The sequence below is a fragment of the Centruroides sculpturatus genome, unplaced genomic scaffold (assembly GCF_000671375.1).
Source record: "Centruroides sculpturatus isolate CEXI.00-Female unplaced genomic scaffold, Cexi_2.0 scaffold148, whole genome shotgun sequence".
NCBI lineage: Eukaryota > Metazoa > Arthropoda > Arachnida > Scorpiones > Buthidae > Centruroides > Centruroides sculpturatus.
In genome coordinates, this window is record NW_019384359.1 from 946300 (window position 1) to 966929 (window position 20630).

Here is a 20630-nt window from a genome sequence, read left to right on the forward strand (position 1 = left end):
CGAAGAAATTGCGATCGTATTCGTATAAAGACTAGAGTCGGTAGATTAACTGGTCTTTCGACTAATAGTTCAAACTTAGCTAGAGACAATATTTGCCGCTGGTCGGCGCCACTGTTAGTAGAGCGTTGGTCTTGTTACGTATATACAGTCGATCCCCCTATAAAACGGTAGATACGTTCCGTTCTTTATGAATCAATTTTGTAGAAATCACAGCCAATCACAGCCCGACACATGTGAAGTTTACGGACTACGGCTGTTTGAAAGGTTTTCTTCCATAAAATTAATCGATTCTAGACTAATCCGACAAAACATTTCCAAAATATGTATATATTATTTTTTTGGAAATAATCCGTATAAACTACGCTATAAACAAAAAATTGTAGGATTACTTACCGAGTGTGCAACATTCGATATTGCCGTTGCTGAAGCTTGATTTCTTCGCGGAACAGCGCAGCAAACCGCGGCCGCGATTTCTGATGTTATTTTTCTGCGAAAACGGCGATTTATGATGTCTCCAGACATCATTAATCGCCGTTAAATAAGAAATGTTTCTTTCACAAGAAATGTATAAAATTTCAGTACAGTATTAGACTTACGGTACCTAATTTACATACTGTACAGACGATAGCTCGCCTAAACTCTCCGTAGCGTGGCGCTAGACGGCGGAAAGTATATATATAATTATAATAATGTTACAATAAATTAAGTTAATATATAATTATATATACAGTACCTAATTTATATATAATTTATATATAAATATATGTACAGACGATACTAAACTCAATTTACCCACCTAAATTGTTGGTAGCGTGGCGCTGAACCGCGGAAAGTAGTTCGACTGCCCAATGACGTTTTACGTAATTATATGAGTTTATTTTACCGTTGTTTACAGATACGGCCACAATTTTTTCGCCGTCTTATAGGAATCGTAATTATAGAAACCCGTCTTATAGGATGATCTACTGTACTGAAGTCAGTGATTTTGACCTATAATAATTGATTTTTTAGCTACATAAAAATGCCAACGTGCTTTGTGCCAGGATGCAAGGCAGGATATAAGTCATCGAACGAGAAGAGACATTTTTTCCCTGCTTCCAGCGATAAGATTATGGAGTGGATGCGATGCATTCGACGATACAAGATGCTAACAAATAAATGTTACGTTTGTGACGTACATTTTGCGAGTAGATTTATTTTAAAAACTTTTTCCCTTGTTATAAATGGAGAGAAAGTAAAAATTCCACTAGATCACTGGGCATAATGTTGGATGCATATCCATCAAACTTCCCTAATTGTCCTAAGTACATTAGTAGGTCTGTACCTCAAAAACGATCAACGCGATGTCTCACAAGAAATGAAGAACCATCTAGGAAGGGATCACAAAAAGACAATACCAAAGGTAACTATTTATGGTTTTTATGTAATCTTAATCCTCAGTGAGTCATGTAATTTTTTGCCCTTGCCTGAGTTGCAGTGCGTCTCTCGGACCCTGTGTTTTAATATAAAATTAAATTTTATCTATCTATCTATTTTATCTATATTTAAGGAACATTTTATATTTAAAAATTAAGTAAAGATTGAGCTGGGTTTGTGAGATCCACTGTGATTCACTGAGGGTTATCTCTCTGTGGCCCATCTTTCCTTATAAATACTTTAAGATTAATTGTCTGATATTTTTTTTTATCAATCATTAGATTTGCATGATACACACTCCCAAGTAACAACTGTAGAAAAGGAAGTAGAAGAACCCTCCACATCTGAAGCAGCAACTACACAGCATCCTGAGCTGTTATATGTCAATAAAATCTCTGCTTTGCAGTCTGAATTGTTAAAAGTCAAAGAGGATTTATATCGGTGCAGAAAGCAAAAGATGATCTATAGGAAGAAACTGAAAACCCTTCAAACAGAAAATCTCAAGCTTCATCAAGAAAATACTGAACTTAAAATGAAACAGTTGTCAGCTGATAAACTTGATTCCTTACCACCAAGACAGAAACTTATAATAGAGCACATGCTGAAAGCATGCCATATAAAAAGCAAAAAGGGTATGAGATATGACATTAATTGGTTACTTGACTGTTTACTTTTAAAAATTAGGTCACCATCTCTCTATGAATTTTTGAGAAATAATGATTACTTGCCTTTACCCTGTCAGTCTACACTGCATCAATATATCAGAGGCATTAATGCCAAATTTGGATTTGATGAAGATCTTTTTGTTATTTTAAAGACAAAATTGGAGACAATTCCACAAACAGAACGCCAGGGAGTTTTAATTTTTGATGAAATCACACTTCAAAAACATATAGAACTTTCAAAAGCTACTGGTGAAATGATTGGACTTGTTGATTGTGGTGACAATTCTGAATTGCCACAGAGTGAATTTACAGCAGGTGATCATGGCCTAGTGAATTGGTAAAATTGCAGCATTTTAAAGCAGTTGTTGATGAAGAGTCCATATTACCAAAGGGATTAAAGGCATGTCCCAAAGTAACAGAAATACATGTTAATCCCAATAACTTCCAGAGAATGAGTGTATTGCTGGCAGCTCAAATAACACTTTTTTTACTTATATAATCTGATTTGATAAAAATACTTATTTTGTGATAACTCAGGATGTATTTTCTTAATAATTTGAAGTTTAAACTATGTACAAAAAGTCAAAAATAACTTTTGAGTCCATCTTTATCCCTTATACACTACCACACAAGTAACAGTCTTAAAAATGCTTTGAAGAACTTTTCTTATACACAGGTAAAAATTGGTAAAAAATCTCACAAGGTTAAAAAACATCAAGTTTTTGTACATAGTCTAAACTTCAAATTATGAAGAATACTTTTATTTATCTCATTTTTTTATAGATATTTAGTAATACTTTTGCTGATGCTATGCTGTTTTATAAACAGCGTGAGGTTGCTATCCTAAAGAATGCAGATGTTACAATAAGTTTCATACGTCACATCAATGCTCTTTTTAATGCTTTAAATCGTACATTTCCACAGGAAGGAATCAGACATGATTCAAATGATCCCAAGGTAATAGTAATGATTCACTAGCAAAAACTATAAATGTTTTAATTAACAACTTTTTTAAAATAGGTTATTGAAGAATCTCGAGAATGGTTAAATAGATCGGACGCATTCAGATTACAAATTAGAAGCACTGATCAAAAGGGATTTTTGAGCCACCAGACAGCAGAAAATCTACGCTTGACGCTGACTAGTATCTTAGCACTCGTCAAACAATTGATTCCAAACTCATATTATATCCTGACAGCTCATTTTAATCAGGACCCATTAGAGGTAAAATTGACTTAGTGTAATGATTATATAATCTTGTATTAAACCTTAACTTATGTTTTCTTTTCAATATGCGTTTCTTTGGAATGATAAGACAAGGAAGTGGAAGCAATTCTCATCCCACAACAGTACAGTTCTTACACCTGTACAGACTGATGACTGTGTACAGTTTGGTACGTCTTCCCAAACGAGCATCAGTTCAAACTAATCCTAAATCTATCTTTATTACTTTAAAAAATCTTCTTCATAGTCATAAAAAACAATTTAAAGAAGTTCAAAAACAATTGGAAGAACATTTAGAAAATTTGCTTTGTAATCCAAGTCTATACTATGGAGATCCTAGTGATAGTGAATTATTAGATCATGTTTATTGTACACCAGAAACATTTAAGTTTATCCTACATTATTTAGGAGGTTACATTGCTTATCGTCTACTGTCATCACTCGGTTGTGATGAATGCAAAAATATATTAACAGCAAAACCTGAGGATGCCGCACCAGAGAAGACATTTACATTCATCAAATCTCGAGGAAATTTGTTATATCCAAGCTATAAGCTTTGCCACTTGATGTACTGGGCAGAAAGCAAAGTATGTGAAAAATTAACAAACCCAAACATAGATGTTTATTTTTCACTAATGGATATTATATTAAATCAATGTTACATTGATGATAGAATGTGACAATGCTGGTCACAAGTCTTAATTGACTTCCAGATTTTTGCACTTTTTTGTTACTTGTCGATTGCATTTTTTCACGCGAACGATTAATCAATCATTTATTTCCTCCTCAGTTGAAAGTAAAAACCATAGAAAAACGTTTCACTTAAAGTAAATTATAATAATGCAAATAATAATAATAATTATTATTATTATTAATATGTATAATATAATATGTTTGTATGTACAATAAATTTTTAACGTATAATAAATTCACATAATAGCATAATTTAATAATAATAGTACTATTGTGTCAGTTTTGTTCCTTGTCATTTATTTAACTAAATATCAACCTCAGCGTTTTTAAAACACTTAATACAACATTAAACACCTTCCATCGCTGAGAAATGTTTATTTAATAAAATACTAACATTTTCAGCCTCGTGGAATAAACCATACCATCCTCAGGTGTAAATGAGTTCAAACGTATTTTATTAAATAAACATTTCTCAGCGATGGAAGGTGTTTAATGTTTTATTAAGTGTCATTTATTTATTCATAAACCTGGTTTTCGGTTTAAATAAAAGCTTTTTCATTCTTATAATAAAATGCGTATAAAAAATTATAAAATCTAACTCGAAGGTTATATATCTTTAAATAAAAAGAAAACATTCGACCTCACAGCGATTCGATCTAGCGCTCTTGCTGTGATTGCAGTGCCCCTGGTGGTAACATTTGTCTCTAGTTGATTTTAGCAACGAGCGAAGAAAGAAAGTCGAAAGACCAGTTAATCTACCGACTCTGTAAAGACACTAAAAGAAACTCGTAAAATACGATAAAACGTCATCGCAGACTTGTGTTGCGACAGGATTGGTCGAATCTAGACCAATAGCGGATATTGCACAAACCGTTGAGTTTAAACGAGCAGCGGATTTACTAAAAACCATGTATTATTTAACGGTCATAAAAATTATATTATATTAATGATGTCTCCAAAGTTCAGCGAATTGTTTCGCAGAAAAATAACTTACCAAGAAACATGTGCCCGCTGTTCGATGCGTTGCTCCGCGACGAAAACAAGCATAAGCAATGGTGTCGTCGAACGGTGCACACTCGTTAAATAATCCGACAATTTTTTGTTTATAGCATATTTTATATGGATTATTCCCAAAAACTTATACGAGTCAAATTAGTCTAGAATCGATTAATTTTATGGAAGAAAACCTTTCAAACAGCCATAGTTCGTAAACTGCATATGTGCCAGGCTGTGATTGGCTAGACTCCTAGAAGCTGGATTCATAAAAAGAGGAATGTATCTACAGTGTTATAGGGGGTCGACTGTATAACGGTAATTTTATTTCAACAACGAAAAGATAATTAAATGTCTTTATTGAATTTGTTATTATTTATTCTAAAGTAAAGTAGATAACTAATAGAATAAACTAATGAGTCAATGAATTTCGTTTTTACTAAACAAATGCTGGAAATTATATTGAAGAATATTTACTATTATATACCTTTTGAATTGTTTTATAGATTTTATATCGTCTATTTGTACGCTGTTATAACAGAGGAATAGTATGGCAGACGGTTAAAAATAACCCTTCTTCAAGTTTTTACATTTTTTATACCTTAAAAACTTTAAACATCCAGGAATTCAAAACAATTCAGATGTAACTTATTAAATTCTGTATGTACAGATGTTATTTTGTGTGTGTTTTATGTACGTGAATTTTGTTCACCCCATTCGAAGCTTAATAACTGGTGCTTTTCGTGAAAATTTCTGAAATTTTACGGGAAGGTTTGTTTGTTAGGAAATTGAGGTTCTTAGATTTTGGTAAAAATCGAGGGTGTAAAAAGATCAAATGGGTGGTGTATCTTTCCAGTATGTTCGGACTTAATGACAACTTTACTCTATTTTACCATTTACGATTTTATATAACTTATTCCTACCCTTAAAACTAATTTTTCCTGTTTTATAATAGTTAAAAATATAAATTTTTTAAATACAGTATTATAACAGATGGAGCTACGAAATGTTTCCTGGAAACATAAGCAAATCGTTCCTGGATTTTTTCTGTATAGTAATATTTTTATTTATAAAAATTGTAACATTTCACTATTATTAGATCGATTTCTCGATTCCTTTCAAAAAACATAGTGTCATATAGAACATTTATCTAGAAATAGTGCACAAAATTTTTGATAAATTAAACTGAATTCGTTGCCTGTAATTAAAAATTTATAAGACTGTTTACATAAGGAAGAAATTATTAATAACAAAAACCCCTTCCTATCCACGCTTGAGTCTGTCTCGAGCAAGGTCCATAGCGTTACAAAAAACTTGGCGTTTGGGTCCCCAAAAAATTTTTTTTTTGATTTTTAAGATGTTTTCTAGGTCTGCAAATTTTTTCAAAATTTTTTTCAAAATAGCTTCTATTATATATATGTTTAATTAATTAAGAGGGTCAGGTCAGAAATCGCAATAAAATTATAACTTTTTTAGAATATTTAAAAATATAGGCCTAGTTGGTAGTCACCCTACTTTAAACCCTTGTCCTCCCGAGACGTCTATGAGAATGTCCCGGGAAATCCAACTCCAGCTGTATTCAAGGTCATCCAGATGTGTAAACAATGACTCATCAGTGTTAAATTTCACAGAAAGGCGAGACAAAGGAAAATAAATGATGAAGCTTTTTAACCAAAATTAACGCATTTCTTTTGCTTTTTTCAGTTTTAAGTATTTTTTATTTTTAATAAAAACTTTTTTTAAAAAAAGTGCACAAAAAGTGGTTTAAAAAGTTATGAGTATAGCATAACTTCGAAACACGCAACCCAAAATGTAGTAGAGACTACCGAAATTTGCAACAATAATCCCGGATATAATGCTTGGTATAAATAGCAAAAACAGTAATGTTATCAAAAGTGATGTAATCCAAAATAGATCAGTAATTGTGCGTTCAATTATAATTCCTTGCTCGACTATAGAAGACATGATCATATGAATGAGAACAGGAAAGTCAAATTGTTCCCCGTACTTTCCATAAATGACTTAACATTTCAATTTCCGCTGTTGAACTTAACAAATCATTTACTAAGAGATGGAATCGGCTACACAAAATGTCAGACCTATTATCATTAAAAACGATATCATTGGAGAATTGTTCTGATGCTTTAAAACTAAGAAATACATTGTGAGTCCATCTAGAAAATCCTGTTTATGGACATATTGTAACCTCCTAATGAATACTTGGCTGTTGGATGATTTTGGAATTCTTTGTGGTATTTTAACCATGAAGTAGTGAATCGGATTCTGCAATGTATGAAAGACTTAAACTTTCAAATAGATCATCTATTAATTATTGGACACTTAAATCTGAGTAGTTCAGTGTTTTCTTTATAACGATTTGACAAGCGTATGAATATCGACTAAAACTCTCTTATAAGAATCGTATACTTTTCGTTACAGGTGAATCTTCTGGATATAACTTTGTAAAATCTATACCGATGTTACAGTTAAAGCTCCCCCATAAACCGAATGATAAATTTAGAAAGTAAAGTATTATGATAATTATTTTTCATATATTAAATATTATGTGAAAGAATTTTTGCTAATATTTCTCGGAAAATTGTCACGAATGCTTAGAACTGCGAGCTTCTCGAAAATTTTCAATACTTTCCGGAAAATATGAAATAAGCAAATATATCGTAATTATAATATTATTTTGTGTTTTTCAAATGCTGAGACTATTAGTATTAAATAATAAACATATTAAATTATCGTAATTATGTTTTAATCAGGTTCTGAAGAAATATGAATAATAATAATTTAATAATGGCTGATCATCGATGTCTTGTATTATGATTTAACGTAAAAAAGAGTTTGAATCTCATTTAACATTTGTATAGCATTGAAACAAATATATTAAACAGCTGTAAAATAAAATGTCAAAATTCGCTTAACTATGCCTTAATTCTCTTTGTAACAGTTGTTACCAGTCTAACATATTAATAATATAATAATAATATAAGTTATTTGATCAAGTAGCACGACAAAAAAATTATCATTTTGCATATATCATATATAGTCATATATGCAAAAATCAGTAAATTTGTAACAGTGTTTAAATAATAAACAGAAATCACGAGTCATTTATTTTATTTATTCTAGATAAAATTTTGTGCATGTTACAGTTAACAAATAATTTAATCTGCTCTATAAGATGACATGATTAATATAAATATTTCTTTAGTTTGCTTATACAATAAAGTTAAAATATTTCATCTGACAGCTATTACTTATTGACAAAGAATAATAATTATTTTATTACATATTTGTTATTGGAAAAATTTACGAAAATGTGTGAATTTTATAGTACATTGTTGTTAAAATTAAAAATCTTATACTCAGAAGGTGTTGAAGAAAGCTCTACAACTCCGAATCAAATGAAATTAAAACAAAAGGTAATTTAAACGATTGCTCGCTTTATTTGAAAAATGTTACGATAAACGTCCAATACACAGCACTGTTGCGAGACAGATTACTACAATAGTATTACAATTGTTTAATAATGTGTACTCCATTTTGTCAACAACGTTTTCCATTTGAAAATACGGTAAATTTGTGTCAAGAGACATATTGAACGTTACTAACGCTGTACAGAAAAAGTTTATGGCTACAGCACAGTCTATTCGCAGTTTATTGTATTAGTTTTTTTGTATTTCAAACAAAGCAGGAGTGCAATACTTGAATTACTTATTTTTCGAAATTCATTTTGTTGGATAGTTTAATCGCTCTCTATAGACTTCTAATTATAGGAAATTTAATAATAAAAAGTTCGTACGTAGCTCATATAATGAGAAATACTTACATTCTATGAAAGTTTTAACGGTTTAGAATAAAACATTTGACACATGTGTATATTTATATATAACTAGCTGCAAGGATCCGCTTCGCTGGGTTTTTATTTGTTCGTACATTTGTATGTAATATAGTTTTTTTATATATATAAAAGACTGTTTTTCTAAGTAATCTAGAATCTAGCTGCAAGAACCCGTTTCGCTGGGTTTTTAAAAAGTAACGATAGTGAAGATTAAGATAATTACATTATAGCCAATCTTACCCGTTTTCACAGAATGCAAGAATTAGGCACCTCGTTTCCAGAGTATTTAGAGACCTGGTCCCGATTCTATTTCTGAACCTCTCCTGTTCACGTCCAGTCAAACTAACTATTTTCAATGTTTTTGAAACGTTTACAATCGTTCTATAATCGAACCAATATTCGAATTTTGTGTTCGAATTAAATTCGAACAAATTTGAACATAAAATTCGAAATAAAGAACCACTTTCAACTACTTTCAAGCCCATATCTCCCGCACCCTTATAGCTAACGAGACGCAACCACCCTGGTGCACGAATGGAGACTTGAGGCTACTACCACATACAAACACCATTCATGTGCGATGTGTAGTTTTGGCGGCGGAAAAGTGAAATATAGGGACACACACGTCCATTTATATATATATATATAGACAAATAGATAGATATAGATAGATATAGATATTGATATAGATATGGATATAGATGAGTAATATTGACACTAATTTTTACAAAAATGTAAAATTGTCATCGATATTTATTTATATACTGTAATTTTAAACACAAAATCTAGTCCTTACTTTAGCCTCTTACATTACACTTCGCTTCATGACAAATGTTATTATTTCAAGACACCGTCTCTTTTAAACTTGATTTTACTAATATATATTTATTTATATATAATCAAAAAAGATGTTAGCAAATAAAATTCATGCAACTAGTAAAAATTCAAAATTATTTATATATTTGCGAGAAAAATGCTGAATTATGACATTATTTGTCTATACAGTAGAGTCTCGATTATCCGACCCCCGATTAACCGACACCTCGGTTAATCGGAAACATCCTAGTCTGCAAATTTCAAATGTCCGCTAGTGATGTGGCGCTACAATATTTGGCTATGTCTTGGCTACTTTAATATTATTTTTACGTGTTTTAGCTGGCAACACTCATTCGACGATGAAAGAGAGCCAGTATTTAAACGAGGCTTAATTTTCTAATTCTTAACGATACAATAGAGACGATTATTATTTTAAAAAATTTTTGTTAAGCTTAACATCGATGAAAATTCAACGCGAAGTAGATTAATAGCGATATACTAATATACTAATTACATGGGATTTAATAATATACTACACTAATAATGGATTTTTTCATACTTTTCGGTTATTCGACTTTTCAATTATCCGACCAACCCCAGTCCCCAATTGAGTCGAATAATCGAGGCTCTATGGTATATACCAGCAAATCTTAAGTTGTATTGCGACGTTTAAACAGAACTGCAATTTTACTACCAAACAATTCTAGAATTAAACAGAACATAGATAACACATATCCTGCTACCAACAAAAAGAAAGGGCTAATAAAATCATCCGTGGAAAGAGAACGAAATTCCGTAGTAGTCAGCACATTTGAATCTTCAGCAAGATCAATTTTCTGAACAATTCCAGCCTCGAATGAACGTCTTACACTGCAAAAAATAATAGAATTAAATTGTGTTTTGGATGTTCTTTCATATATAATTTGTAAGGAACGTACACGTTACTTATATTCTTGGTGAATGCAAATCCTTGTCTCGTTGCATAACTTGTGGTAAATGTAAGAAATGCGTCCTTCGACATAACATATTTGTGTAATTCTTCTTTTTCTATTAAATTCTTTATAATGACAGCGCTGTAGATGAAAGCGAAACGTTCTTTTAGAAGATGAGTTTTTACTTCAGACAGAGGAACAAATCTGTTATTCTCCATGATGTGATGGCTGAATATTCTAGCATTTTCTGTTTTCGAATTCTTGAAGTAGTAAAACAAAGTGAGATCTTAAGTCTTAAAAACAAAAACGTATTGCACTCAACTAGTTTTTGTTTTTAAGATTTTACCGAACGGAATCGTTACAATTGTTACAAAAGTCTGTTCCTGGTCAATTAATACAAAACCAAAAGAAAAAATATTGTAGCCATTTTGTCGATGTATTAGCCGCCTATGTTGGGCATGCACCAAATGACAAAGGAAAATTTTGAATTTTCAACCCATTTTTAAGGTGGGATATTGTAATATAAAGACAACATCGTCAATTACAAATTTGCAGTGCATGAAAATTTCCGTTTAATGTATTTCTAAATTTCAACTTAGATTTCATAATTGTCTCTCAAATATGATAGGTAAGCACGTTAAGGCACAATAAACAAGGAAAATTAATGCATGACTGCACAAGAATTGTGCAATGCGAGAGTATAACAGCAACAGATTTACCATTGGGTTCTGAAAACGATTGGCCAAAAAGGACTTTTGTATAGACCAATATAGAAAATGTCGTATACCTTAATTGTATTCCATATACTTTCTCCTCCTAAAGTACCACAAGAATATTCACCTTTGTCAACAGCAGAAGCTAATTCATCAAAATTTGTTGGAACACGTTCCGTAGTTGGGTATGTCATAAAAGATGTTAGAATTCCACCATAACTAGATATTAGAACGACAATCGACATCCACCATATCACTATAAGAAACCTGGACGGGAATTTGTTTATACGGTTCATGTCGGTGCCTAAATATTAAAATTCGTTAATAAAACAATAGAATTAATAAATTTGAAATGATTTTACTTTACCTTGATACATAAATGTGCAAAAGAGATTCCAGAACACTTTCCTTCGAGGCCAATATATTTTGACTTCCTCGTAAATATAATCTCTTTCTATTACTTTGTGTAATATCAGTCCGAATACAAACACAGTAAATACAATTGCAATCCATACCTGTAAATATATTAACACTCTCTTTGTAACAATTGAGCTATTATTTCTTACAGTGCATTGCCATTAACATTAATACGTTACACATATCGTTACAATTAATCTAGAAGCATATCAATACAGTAGAGCGTCGTTTATCCGAATCAATTGGGACTGGGGTTGTTCGGATAACTTATTTTTCGGATAACCAATTATGTACGAAAAAATAAATTAATTTCTCCCGTGTTGAAATTTTTCTCTGTTGCGTGTCACTTCGCGTTGAATTTTCGTCGATGTTAAGCCTAACGAAGACTATTGTATCGTTAAAAATTATTTTTTTATTTTGTACAAACGAAATAAATATATTGAAAAATATAAAAACAATAATAAATTATACTTCAGAAGTTAATTTAGTATCAAAAACGTAAAATATTTGAGTAGCCAAAGACATAGCCAAAGATTACAGCGCCACAGCACTGGCGAAAATTTAAATTTGTCGACTGGAATTCCTTCGGATAACCGACGTTTCGGATAACCGACCTTCGGATAAACGACGCTCTACTGTAGTAGCGTTGTTTATTTATATTAGCAATTTTTTATTTGAAATCGGAATTTAATGGTAAAGTCAACGTTTAACTTACTTCTACAGTAAAAGGTTTCATGATGGAATCCCAGTTTGCAACATTTTCTGGAGCTTTGATTATAAAAATGGTCGGTGTAATAGACAATAAAGCAGTAAAATTCAATACTGCAAAACGATTCGGATTGACGTATAAAGCCACATATGCCATGTCTGCCTCCTGATATGATAAAAAACAAATTCATAATAAATATTGTGTTATAAACAATAATCGTGATGAAACTAAATTGTCGTTGCAACTTTCTCATTAACATCAATCACTAAATTAATTTGAAAGTGCTTATGTTTTGTATCTATTTTTTTTCCTCTTATAAAGTAATTCTTATTCCTATATTAAACTATACTAAACAGTACTAAATAATTTGAAACATTTAAAATGGCGCCTTCTTATTTTTTTGCACTGCTTTATTCTTGTTAACAGTTGATGTTATTTAAAGTTTGAAAATTTAAAAATATAATTATTAATTAACAAGCGTTCAAATATATTTTAAATTATAAGCTATTAATTTGATATTTATAAGATGAAAATAAAAGAGATTAACAGTTTGAGTAAACATGGTCATTATGCAAGTAAAAATCTGAAAAGTAATATATTGTTTTTATGTGAAACTAACATTTGTAAATTTCCCCAAGCATGCAAACGCTGTATATTGAAAAGTTGTTATAAAAAGCAATAATAAATTTCTATTGTTGTTATAAACGCCATTCTAATCCTAATCTACGTTTGGCACTCGGCACTAAGAAAGGCTCTCTTTTCAATTTTTTCTTGGTGCATCATGTCCACAATAGGAACAGGCGAGCATAGGTGGTAAGGGATAAACCCGACATATCAGACATACATATAAATACATTTGTGTGGGACCTTCAATTCTAAAAACTTTTATAAAACATTTTTTTGAAAGTACTAAATATACAAAAATTCACCTTGTTTACAACTTTTCCTGCCATTCCACTCCAGGAACCATTTTCGTTTTGATATCCAAAAGTTTTATCTACTGGTTTTACGATAGAATAACTAAATAAATATACAAAAAATATAAACTTATAATAATTAGTAGAGAAAATTTATCACTTTTCTAAGAATTAATTAGGAATAAATGTAATCTCATTAATTGTGTTTTATATCTAAATTGTATGAAATCTATTTCTGAATTTAATTAGTATTCAAACACATAAACAATAATCTTTATTTGTTTCCAAAACACAAGGAGGCACAGACAGAAAAAGTATAGAGTAGCCTTTTGGCTTACAGATGGTAAAATTCTGACATATACATACATTTAAGTACAATATCACGTTCTTGTGGCAAACAAATTATAACAAATTACAAATCATGAGTTATGACTCATGTCAATTCATAACTTCTGAAAAATAGAACAGCGCATGTAAAGAGGAAGACAAAAAACACAAAATAATCACCTGGAATGTATTACAACTTTGCTGTGTGTGAAGTTGCTAACCAAATACTAGTCGTTTCGAAATAGGCCTGGGGCTTATAAAATCTTTAGCAAGAATTAATTGCATTTGTTTTAAAAGAAAATACTCAGGCTTCAAGGCCAATCTACATTATTCGCTTGCAATTGAAGTTCTACCAGCTGCGTTATGTTACGAAGCATTGGGAAAACATAAATGTAATGTTCAACTCTGTTCATAAGTAACTACAACTAGTTTGCTTGACGTATGAAATCGATACATGTATATGTTGCATTACCCGTATCCCTTAAGTAACTATGTATGCTGATAATTTGGACTAAACCACCAACTGAGGAAATTTTGCTCAAAGTTGGGAAAGAAGCTCATGCAAATGTGATCCAGTTCTATTTTTGGTGTTAAGTTTTAATCGTCTTTGTACGAAAAACGCAAGTACAATAGATTTCCCTATAATGCGGATTCGTATATAACAACAAAAAATTGCGACCGTATTCGTATAAAGAAGCTAAAAGAAACTCGTAAAATAAGGTAAAACGTCATCGCCGACTCGTGTCGCGACAGGATTGGTCGAATCTAGACAATTAGCAAATATTGCACAAACCGTTGAGTTTAAACGAGCAGCAGACGTACTAAACACCACTTATTATTAAACGCCATAAAAATTATATTTATATTAATGATTTCTCCATAGTTCAGTATCAAGAAACATACGCCCACCGTTCAATGCGCCGCTCTGCGATGAAAACAAGCTTAAGTAATGGCGTCGTCAAACGGTGCAGACTCGGTAAGTAATCCTACAATTTTTTGTTTATAGAATAGTTTATATGGATTATTTTTAAAAAAATTATGTTTTTTGGAAATGTTGAGTCAAATTAGTCTAGAATCGATTAATTTTATGGAAGAAAACCTTTCAAATAGCCGTAGTCCGTAAACTGCACACGTACTTGGCTGTGATTGGCTCATGTATTTAAGAACTCGTAGAACATGAATTTCAGAAAAAGCGGAACGTATCTACCGTGTTATAGGGGGTGGACTGTATGAAGAAAAAAACTGGAAGATTGCATTAGTCAAGGAAGGTGTTAAGACAGTCAGCGATCACTCTTTCCAGCTGATCAGCCCTCTCATTCCCTGAAGTTTTAGAATGTTCTGTAATCCATTCAATAGGAACATCGTTGAAACTAATTGGGATGATGTCAAGAATGTCTCTGCACAGTTTTTGTAGATGATGATGATAACATTACATAATCGAGACGGCTGATCGATGTGATGTGATAATAACATCATCACATCGATCAGCCCTCTCGATGATAATAACATCATCACTTACGACTATTTATATTTTCGATGAATTGCCAAATGTTTGACAAAAATCTCAGTCAGTAAGATCAAGCAAGTTAAATGAAGATCATTGGTATCGAAAAAGAACCCCCTTTTATCAGTGTACAGAACTACATGCCAGGTGCCATTGCCAGTCCTTGACGTATCAATAGCAAACTTCCGCATCTACTGAATAACATTTAGAGTCTTGCATTGACTCCCTCCTAATAGCTGGATAATAAAAACTTGTCTTGTTTTATGTCTAATATGTTGGCAAAAGGAAGAAGTTGCCTCCAATATCGACCTTAAACCTCCTGATGATAATATATCACTAGTAATGATATGTTACTCTTTGGGATATTTCTGATTACATATGCTGACTGTATAAATTATTCTGTTTTTTTCTACAAGAAATCCAGAAAATACATCTAGAAATGCTTGTACTTCTCTGTAAAATAACTTTTCGTTCGATATTTCCAACAATTTTCTCTTCTTTTGTGTTATTATGAAGTTAAAAAAAGTTAGACGAAAGTAGGAAAATATGGCTTTATAATTATTGATGAAGTTGGGAGAATTAGCGATATACGTAACGAATTACACAATGTGCAGAAGACATGAAAGAATTATATATATACGAACAAACGAAAAATTTTTATCAATCTTCAAATACATAATTCCAAATAGAAATACTATAAATTTTCGAAATTTACAAAGGTTGATAAGATTGATTGATATGTATTTTAAACACCTTATTACTTGTGTAATTGCGGGATCTTCACAATCCGGAATAACTACATTGATAACATTGCAATGCATCTTATCAAATAAGATGCATTGCAACAATAAAAATTAAATAAATTCGAAAAAGAAACATATAATTTTTATGGTCAGAAAAAGTATAACCCAAAGTGTATCGAATCACTGCTACTAGTAGTTGGCAGAAGCTGTAGATAAATAATAAAGCTATTTGACATTGTTCTTCAGATACTGATTCAAGTCTTCTTGCATCACTGATAGCAAGTTTTCTACTGACATCATTAATATTTTCCTTTTTAAAACTTGTAATCTGTGGCAATTCTTTTAAAAAAATATGCTTATTGTATTACTAGAAGCTTCGTGTTAATGCTTCATATTTTTCTGAGAAAGCTCAATTTTTCAGAATCATTATTATGATATTTTGCAAAGGATTGATTTTTAAAAATAAGAATTGATCGAACTACCTTATTACGTGTTTTTAAAAAGACAACAGTGACTTGCAAAACTTTCTCAGCTATCAAATACATAGTTTTGCCAGTGGTTACCATTAGATATTCTTTCAGTTTTACCATATTAGACGAGGTAGAAGTTGGCTAAGTGATCTGAAATGCTTCTTATTTTGTAAAAAATAAAACATAACAACATTTTTCACAAAAAAAATGTTTTAATGTAATAAGTTTTACATAACAATTTTGTGCTTAATTTCAAAGAACAAAATACAGTATAAAACTTAATCAAGTACTTAATCTGAAACTATTAATATGCGTGAAAATTAATTTTATCACACTCGTGATTAAAATTTTTTATCTAAAACATCGAGCAGCGCTCGCTATATGAAATATCTCTTTTTAGCTTGTATATAAGGGGCATTCTTGCTATTAAATTTTGGTGGTGGAAGATGGAGAGAATTAAGGCGTTGACAGTGGTCACGAGTCATATCTCGAGTGAGGTAAAGAAATAATAAAAACTTTAGTTGTCGTTATCATCTATATATATAAACTTTATCTCTGCCCTCAAAATTAAGCATTTGTCAATTTATAATAATTAAAAATATAAAAAGTTTTTATAACAAAAGCTTAAATCAGATAGTGAGACAGAACTTTATATATTTATTATGATTAATAATATAAAAGTTACTTATTAAATAAAATTTCATAACAGCTTGAACAGAAAAGTTACATAACTTATTGCTTGAGTTTTTATTTAAAAAATAAAAAAAAATATCAAATTTAATTATAAAAAAATATAAATGTAAACTTTTAAATAATTTTTTTCTATAAGTTAATCGTTGAATGAAATCACGTTTTATTTATTTTACCATTATTTCTGATCTTATATCTAATTTGTTCCCAAAAATTAAAAATTTAAAATTAATATTTACCTAGTTAATTAATAATCCTGTATTTACTTAATTATTATGTACTGATCTATTAAAATAAATACCTACACATATGAAAAATAAGAAAAGAAAAATATTAATGTATTTCAAGATATATTTCTTAAAATTTCTATAATAATGAAAACTTTTAATGAAACTGCACATAACCGTTAGGAAGAACTTTAAAAATTTAATCTGCTATGTGCCATATAAACCTGAAGAATAACTATTGCATAATATTTTCAATTTTTTGATATTTTCACTTTTGTTGTCGGAAAGACATTCTCTAAACCATACTGATCAGGCCGGATGGCCGAATGGTTAAGGCAGCAGCCAACCGCTCTGGAAAACCCGGAATAGAAACCGAAAAGATCAAAAAAACCCCAGGAATTTTTTGGGTAATGGTCTGTCCAGAAATGTTAAGCTTCGTCCTTCACCACTCGGCCTCGCTATTGTGGGCCTTGCTGAACCCAAAATGGGTCGGCTGAAAAGAGGCCCTCTTAGGACGGAAAAAGTTTAATAATGAAATTTAAAAAATTTTATATATAAAAAGCCATACTGATCGAGAATTCATCTAGGGCAGTAATATGGAATACCCTGTGAGGTGTAACCTACTCTCACTTATGTAAGACACAAATCCATCGAATAATTCTTGATATTATACTTTTTAATTATAACCATTTCTTTAATTCTTATCGCTTACGAATAATATTTACAATATTAATAATAAAACGCATAACCTGAATTTTTACCTGAATCTGATTTTCTGTTGTATTGCTTTGAAAATATGAAAGAACTGTCCACCAACAATTTCTGTTTCTAATTCATTCATAACCATATAATGTTTATTCTAGAATTTTAAAACAGGAATTTAAAGAAAACATAAATTAACTTGACAAATTATGTTATTTACTTGTACACAATTAAGCATTTACCTGTAAACCAGCAATTTTCCACACGTAAGGTTCATTTTTCTCTGCTGCTGGAAAAAAATAAAATAGTTATTATTAATATATGAATAAAAACAATTGACAGTTAGAGCAGCAGCTCCAAACAACGAAATATTTTATATAAAAAGAGCAAAAGAATTTCCTGCCTAATTTTTTACATCTTTATACGAATTACAATATTTCTTTTTGCCATAATTTTTTAACGACTATTTTTTGTATTCTATCCATTTCCTTGTCACGGTCTTGCACATTGGTGCAGTACAAGAATGCCCTCTTTATAAGTACCTTAACCCTGCGTAAGTCGCTAGGAATGGGGCCCTTACTTGAGTCGCGTGGGTCTTACAGACCCAGTGTTTTTAATATGAAATAATTCAATTTTATCTATCGTGTAAAGAAACTAGTTTCTTAGTTGGATTTTGCGCTTTGTTTACTATCTAGTAATATAAATTACTTGCGTATTGACAAAATGAATTTATTAATATTTATTTTTATGTAATTCGATACGAAAAACGCAAAAAAATAAACATATCAAATTTCAACTCGCTGTAATTTATCTCCTGTTTCACCGATTGCCATCGGGTTTGTTTGTAAGTGGGGAAGAAATATGACACTTTCAAGCGAAGTGAGTAGAACTTTTGCACTACTGCGAGAAAATTTGTCAACCGACCCCGCGTTACCCCCTACCGCGAAAGTCAATAAACGTTAATTGTTTTATGACTCTATTTTCAACACTTCTTTTCTGAGTTGTAAATCGACTAATTGACAAAGATTTTACTTCATTTTACTCATAAGAATGTTGTCTTTATGATTTAATAGATAGTTTCGTATGATTTTTAGACATAAATTTTATTTTTAATTTTTTATCTGATATAGTCGTGTGTTAGGCTTAACTCGATCACCTATTTTCAAAAATTGACATCGTTCAAAATATTATAGAATCCATCAAAATTATTTGCTTATAGTTTAGTTATAAATGTTTTCTGTGCATGAAAAGAAGCGATCGAAAAAATAATGGGTGGACCATCAAAAATTCGGCAATTTACGACATGCTCTCGATTCTGAAATTTGTTTTCTTCATAATATAAAATTTTTACAAAATAATACTTAAAAAATACATCCTTATCAATACCTGAATGTTATAAAAATGCAATTATCAAAAATTTTGTAATTTTCACAATCTGTATTATTATAATTTATTTTTGTTTCTTTCTGTCGCGCGTTGCGTATTGCGCGACAACAAAGTCGTAACGCGATTAAACGCAGCGATTTCATTAAAAATTACTTAAAATTTTGTTCACGCTCTCGTTTTAGTTTTGTTTTGTTGTTTAGCGACAGAAAATGAATGGATAATAATTGCAGATAACAACTTAAAGTATTTTTATCAGATTAATTTAAATTATTTGATTTTACAATAATGATAGCTATGCGATATGATTGTCGCATAGTTGTAATTTTTCACTTTATATCTAATAAGCTCTCATAATGTTTAGGGCCTAATTAGCTAATATATAGTACTTTTATTTCGTTTGATCGAGTAAGCATCTTCTCAGAATTGTCTTGTGGGAAATTGACTGCTATAAGAATTAGCCCTTCACTTAAATCAATGTCAGAATGTAAATAGAAGTTAGTTAATCGCCATTTTCATCGTTTTCAGCTCTAATTTCGCTACTTTTCATTTTTATTGACGTTATTTAAACATATGTTTGTTTCGTCAGAAACATTCAGGAGTAAAATTACCAGAATTACGGCTCTAAAATGAAGAAGATAGCTATTTGTAAGGTTTGCTTACATTCTGACTTTAATCACGTTGATTGGTTCTTCGCACGAAAATTCAGACCAGATGGTTCTGAAGAAACCTCTCATTCGTTGAACTTAAATCAGTCATAATATAAATCACTAATTACAGCGTAATAGGCGTAGAAACAAAAATTTTAAAGCCAATAACAGCAATAACATCTTCCATAGACTTACTATAGACAGTTGGAGTTTCCCAAGAATATTTATTGCCAGACAGTTTTGAGAACATGCTTACTCGTATATACATTGTGAAACAATATTTAATTAACAATTTATAGCTCAAAACGCGAATAAAACAAGCGAATTTACAGCGATTGTTTACATTTGATTTCCAAGATCATTGCCGAAAGGAGGGAGATATTTCCCGGCAATTTATAGCTAGACTGTTTTCACAAGTTTCCCATTGGTTAGTAAATGTAAAAAAATGCCAACTTGCATCGTCTAATATACGAAGAATCATCATAAGTAATATATAAAAATTATATGATAAAAATAGAATAATAATTAAAATGATTAAAAGTTAATTAGACATTAATTTTGAAAACAATATTATAACAAAAAAAAA

At 30.7% G+C, this 20630-nt stretch overlaps 2 protein-coding genes across 2 annotated transcripts in view; one reads left to right on the plus strand and one right to left on the minus strand.

Moving 5' to 3' along the window:
• Positions 1–1263: 1263 nt before the first annotated feature.
• Positions 1264–3320, plus strand: LOC111640381. Its single transcript, XM_023386396.1, has 4 exons — positions 1264–1402; positions 1698–2410; positions 2865–3038; positions 3102–3320. The coding sequence occupies exons 1-4, from the start codon at positions 1264–1266 to the stop codon at positions 3318–3320; spliced, it is 1245 nt and encodes a 414-aa protein (XP_023242164.1).
• Positions 3321–10310: 6990 nt separating this feature from the next.
• Positions 10311–20630, minus strand: part of LOC111640393 (probable glutamate receptor) — a 17988-nt gene continuing 7668 nt past the window's right edge. Inside the window, exons 3-10 of the mRNA XM_023386404.1 lie at positions 18254–18300; positions 18071–18168; positions 13361–13451; positions 12438–12596; positions 11673–11820; positions 11380–11609; positions 10599–10852; positions 10311–10530 (exon numbers count right to left, since the gene is read on the minus strand). Of these exons, the coding sequence (XP_023242172.1) occupies positions 10311–10530; positions 10599–10852; positions 11380–11609; positions 11673–11820; positions 12438–12596; positions 13361–13451; positions 18071–18168; positions 18254–18300 (1247 nt within the window). The remainder of the gene's footprint in view (positions 10531–10598; positions 10853–11379; positions 11610–11672; positions 11821–12437; positions 12597–13360; positions 13452–18070; positions 18169–18253; positions 18301–20630) is intronic.